The following is a 6,033-nucleotide window of genomic DNA, read 5'->3' on the forward strand; positions in this document are numbered from 1 at the left end:
TCCTAGAAGCACTTACCAAAGCTAAAGCTAATTTTTTGAGGTGGGAATAATGTGTCTATGCATCCCCTAATGTTCTACACACATAATAGATAGGGAATTGTGTACCTTCTTCTTGTTGGACCAAAACACCACTTACCGCAACTTCAGATACTGCAAGGTATAAGAACATCTGCTCGTCTGCCTTCGGTGTGTGCAGCAAGGGTGGACTCGAAAAGTACCGCTTTAGGGCTTCCAAAGCTTTCTGACACTCCGGTGTCCATACGAAGTCATTCTTCTTTCTTAGCAGCGAAAAGAACCAGTGACTTTTTTCCAAAGACCTTGAGATGAATCAGCTCAGAGCCGCTATCCTTCCGGTTAACCTTTGCACTGCCTTCACATTGTTAAATACTTCGATGGCCTTAATTTTGTCCGGGTTGATTTCAATTCCTCGGTTCGACACCATAAAGCCCAAGAACTTGCCCGATCTGACTCCAAAGGCACACTTCTTCGGGTTTAGCTTCATGTTGTATTTGCGAAGTATGTCGAAGGTTTCCTGCAAATACTTTAAATGGTCCTCCATTTCCAGGGACTTAACTAACATGTCATCAATATAAACCTCCATTATTTTACCTATCGGTTCTTCAAACATTTGGTTAACTAGGCGCTGGTAAGTTGCACCGGTGTTTTTTAATTCGAATGGCATTTCATTATAGCAATAAGTCCCATACCTGGTTATAAAAAAAGTTTTCTCTTAATCCTCCAGATTCATCCGAATCTGGTTGTATCCGGAGTAGGCATCGAGAAAACTTAACATCTCATGCCCAGCCGTCACATCGATCATTCGATCAATTTGAGGCATAGGGAATGAATCATTCGGGCATGCTTTGTTCAAGTCCTTATAATCAACGCACATTCTAAATTCATTACCTTTATTTGGCACGACAACAACATTAGCTAACCAGTCCGAGTATTTAACCTCCCGGATGGAACCTATTTTTAAAAGCTTTGTTACCTCTTCGTTGACGAAGGCATGCATTACTTCGCCCATCGGTCTCCTTTTCTGTTTCACCGGGGAAAATTTATTATCGATGCTTAGCTTATGCGTTGTTACCTTCGGTGGTACATCTATCATGTCTAAATGGGACCAAGCAAAACAATTGGCGTTAGCTTGAAGAAATTCAATTAATTTACTCCTGAGCTCCGAGGTTAACCCCGTGCCCAGGTATACCTTTCTATCCGACAAGTGCACAAACAATATAATCTGTTCCAGCTCTTCCACTGTAGGCTTGGTTGCGTCCGAATCATCTGGTAGCACGAACGATCTGGGCACACTAAAATCGTCTTCTTCGAAGTTCAAGTTCATCTCTTCCTTTTCTTCACCCGAACTTATAGAGCCTCCATTCTTTAATTGCTATTTATCATCTTTGCCTTGGTTGATTCAGCAGCTTTTACGGATGATTCCTTCCAAGTGGGGGGGGGGGGAGGGGGGAGGGGGTGTGTGTTTCTTCAACTGCAAACATCTCTCTTACCGCGGGTTGTTCACCATGGACCGTTCTTATCCCTTCCAAGGTTGGGAACCTCAACACTTGATGTAATGTCGAGGGTACTGCCCTCATGCTATGAATCCACGGCTTGCCGAGCAACGCATTGTACTTCATCTCCCCCTCGATAACATAGAACACCGTTTGTTGAATAGTCCCGACGATGTTTACCTGCAAAGAGATTTCTCCCTTTATGGTTTGGCTCGCCATGTTGAATCTGCTGAGAACCGGAGCCGCCGACCCAATTTGGTCCACCAGCCCGAGTTGTTCTACCACTCACCATCGGATAATATTGGCTGAACTACTTGGATCAATCAAAAAATGTTTAACTTGAGATTTAAAAGTTAGAATAGAAATTACCAAAGCATCGTTGTATGGCTGAATGATGCCTTTTGCATCCTCATCGTTGAAGGAAATAGATCCTTCGGCTACATAATCCCTGGTTCGTTTTTCTCGAACAGTTGAAACCTTTGTCCTCTTCATCATCGGGCCTCGTGGCATTTCCGTTCCTTTGATTATCATATTGATCACGTGTTGAGGCTCCACAGGCTCGACCTGTTTATTATTTTCCCTGCCTTTGTAGTGTCCTTTGGCTCGGTCACTCAATAATTCGTGAAGGTGATCGTTTTTTAACAACCGAGCCACCTCCTCTCTCAATTGGTGACAGTCTTCGGTCCTATGACCATGAGTTCCATGATACTCACACATCACGCTTAGATCTCTTTGAGCTGGATTGGATCTTAATGGTCTCGGCCACCTGGCATCCTTGATATGGCTAATGGCCGAGACAAGATATGTGGTACTAATGTTGAAGTTGTATTCTAATAACCTCGAGCTGTCCCCATTGTTGGCTGACCCACTGGTATCACCTCTAAATAGAAAACCTCGACTGCTTGATCCGCGATCAGCTCGCTGTCACCCCTACTCGAAGGATGACTGGGACCGCTTCTTCCCCTTTCCAACTTAGAGCTGGATTTCTCCGGTTGAACATACGGTCGGTACCTATCCTTCGGTGGCGTTATCTCCGGTTCAAAAGTCCTCCTCGACCTTTCAGAATTCTTACTTCCGCTTATCGGGCTAGGGGGAAGTTCAAGTTGATTATCCTCTACCCGAATCTTGGATTCGTACCTATTATGAACATCGGCCGAAGTTGCCTCGTATTCCAACAAGTTTTCCTTTAATTTGAACGAGGCAAAGAGAGCTTCGGGGATTGAGACCCTTAGTAAAGGCTTGAGCGGCCCATTTTTATGGGATCGGGGGGAGTTCCATCCATTCCTTTTGGAACCTATTTACGAACTCTCGGAGTAGCTCGTTATCTCTTTGGGTGATTCTGAAGATGCCCGCTTTTCTTGCCTGTACCTTCTTGGCTCTAGCATGGGCTTTGATGAACGCATCTGCGAGCATCTCAAAAGAAGTGATGGAATGCTCGGGCAGATGGTCGTACTAGGTCAGTGCCCTTTTGGATAGCATCTCACCGAAATTTTTTAGTAATACTGATTCGATTTCATCTCCTTCAACGTTGTTGCCTTTATGGCACATGTATACGAGGTCACATGCTCCTGCGGGTCCGTCGTCCCATCATATTTCGGGATATCTGGCATTTTGAACCTTTTCGGGATCAACTTCGAGGCCGCACTTGGAGGGAAAGGCCTTTGAATGTATCTCTTTGAGTCCGGTCCTTTCAGGATTGGAGGTGTCCCCGGGATCTGGTCCACTCGTGAGTTGTACGTTTCCACCCTTTTCTCAGTAGATTCGACCCATTTAGCCAATGTTTCAAGCATTTTCAGGACCTCAACAGATGCACCGGACCCCGATCCGTTATCACTATCAACGACCCAATCTTCCTCTAGCCTTGGCTCGGTAGCCCGACTTGGCCCTGCCGATACTGTTCCGTTGTCTTTTTTTTTTGGAGCTAAGCTATAGCCACATGTTGTTACTGCAACATTTCAAATATGAAACGTAAGTTAATTTCCTCCACGACTTTCGGCATCTTTCAGGCTTGCCCCGGAAGCAAAGTCGCTGAATTGTTGCTATTTAAAGGATCTGTGGCCGGAAGGCCGACACTGTTCTGGTTGACGGTATTCTGGTTAAGGCCCTCGGTCGAGTTGACCGCATTTGGATTGGCTGGATTAGCAGGGGTGTGTTCGGGTTCGGCAACCCGCCGTTGTCGTTTTCACCGATCACTTTTTTGTCGTTGTTCACGTGCCTGTATGACCACTGCTTGCCATCTCGAAATTACCTGAGTCACAAGCTTTCAAAGAACAAGTGAAATATGGAGTTGTAAATCAACCACTATTATCGTATGCCTCACGGTGGGCGCCAAACTGTTTACCCTTAAAACGGTAACAATTAAATTTGTAAGTGGTTTATAGGATACGTGGCTAGATTAATAAGTTATGTATAATAATGATATGCAAATGGTAAACTTAAAATGGTTGAATAAGAGAAAGTAAAGCTTAAGAAACCAAATTGTAGACTTTGAGAATTGGTCCGGTTTTGGAAATTCCTTCTATAATTCGAGCCAATCAGTAATAAAACTCCTCTCTCTCTTTTTCTGATTACAAGTATGATGAATAGTAAAAAAGCTAGCCCTAAAATGAAGGGGGTACACCCCTATTTATAGCTGCAAATAGATGGGCCTTAGTACACCCTAAAAAAGGCTTTTTAAGAAAACCCTAAATGGATAAGACGGCGTCTGTATGGATGTTCTGACACCCGTACGAATGTTAGCGCAAAAGGTGGAGCGGTTAGGTGACGTGTAACCTGGCTCGCAACGGATACTCCGGACCTGTGACGAGTGTCTTCCTCTTAGGCTCGAGTCTTCCTTCCTTATCAACATACCCTCGGTTTCTGACACTTAGTTGGAAAGACTCACAACTTCTCGACCCTCGTTCCCTTTGATCTTACCCGAGGCTAATGAACTTGTTCTTCTTCGACCTCGCACCGAACAGCTGCTATATTTACTCCGATTTTTACCATATACAAATTGCTTAGGTTTTTATCGTATACAACTTTAAAACCAATTGCGGACAATGATCTACGTTAAGTCTGAATTTGTTTAGCTGGTCAAGTGACGCTTTAACAATAGTTACACAAATAGTATATGAAATCTGATTTCACTGATAAAGAAAATGAAAAAGACCAATGGGGCCAACAAAGGGAAATGGAAAGATTGAAACAAAACTAGTCATGTGGCATGCATGCATGCACCGGAAAGAATTGTTGAAAGTTCTCTATTTAGTGGACTCACATATTTAATATAATTGTATCTAGATTGCTATCAATTAAAAAAGTCCATTTTACTGATGTAATAAAGTATTATTTTAATTTTATGGGCTATATGAATATTATTGTACAAGCTATGGATTTTATATGTGTAAAAACCTAATTAACTATTCAGTTATAATTGATGAGTTCATAGCTGAAGAGTTACACCTCTTCTGAAAGATTACAGTTGAAGAGTTATGTCTCTTCCGAAGAGGTGTCGTACTATTATATATATTAGTTGTGATCCCTAAGTCTGTTACTGATTATTTTTCTCTCTTCCCCATTAAGAGAAGTGTCATAAAGAAAGTAACAAGACTTTGAAGATCCTGCCTTCTTTCTATCGATTCTTATAATGGATCAAGGTAAGTGCCCTTACTAATCTTCTAGATTTATATCTATGTCTAATAATTTACTTGCGATCTTGTGAGGAGTGTATAAAGTTTTCCAACGAGAATTACACAGAGATGGAGATGGTGGAGGTAGCAATAAACTGAATAATGTCATAAAATTCTACATCACAATTATTATACGAGAATCCGTCGCTCTTCATAAATTACTTCCTTTTTGTTTCTTATACTCAATCCTTAAGTAGGTATACTGTCCGTATATACCTTCAAGATTTTTCCCTATTGCTAGGAGCTTGGGCTAGCTCCCCATGCTAATATCTAAGGACGTATAGATAATCGGAGCAGAAAAAAAAAAAAAAAAAAAAAAAAGAGGATGTAAAGTTAATCTATCGGATCCTAGCTAGAGATAGAGAGTTTTTTTTTTTTTGGGTAATGATTAAGAGTTGAATACTAATTCAGTTAATCTATCGGATCCTAGAGATAGATTAAGAATTGAATACTAGGTCACGTAATATTGAATAAAATATATTACGTCGAAAGTAATTCCTAGTCCCGCTAGGATTATGTACCAGTTATGTCAAAGGAACTATACATATTAAGAGCCATGTCCTTCAACTTGTGAATCACTCCAAATTAGCTATATATATTGTTTGTTAACTATCAAATCAAAATTCAACAAATAAAAAAAATAAAAAAAAAAAAAACACTGCTTCTTCCATGCGCACGGAATTCGGAAAGGGCTACGGACCAAGGGTTATTATCAGACAGGCCTTACCTTGCATTTATAAGAGGTTGTTTCCGGCGTTGAACCCGACTCCTAGTCACACGACAACAACTTTACCAATTACGTCAAGGCTTCCCTTCAGAATTCAACAAATAAAGATTTAAATAAATCTAAC

General features: G+C 41.5%; 1 protein-coding gene across 1 annotated transcript; it reads right to left on the minus strand.

The window, feature by feature from the left end:
- Nucleotides 1–1,796: 1,796 nt before the first annotated feature.
- Nucleotides 1,797–2,228, minus strand: LOC132065626 (uncharacterized). The gene has a single exon (XM_059459109.1). The coding sequence runs from the start codon at nt 2,226–2,228 to the stop codon at nt 1,797–1,799; it is 432 nt and encodes a 143-aa protein (XP_059315092.1).
- Nucleotides 2,229–6,033: the final 3,805 nt, after the last annotated feature.

This window comes from Lycium ferocissimum, chromosome 1 (assembly GCF_029784015.1).
Source record: "Lycium ferocissimum isolate CSIRO_LF1 chromosome 1, AGI_CSIRO_Lferr_CH_V1, whole genome shotgun sequence".
NCBI classification, from domain to species: Eukaryota; Viridiplantae; Streptophyta; class Magnoliopsida; order Solanales; family Solanaceae; genus Lycium; species Lycium ferocissimum.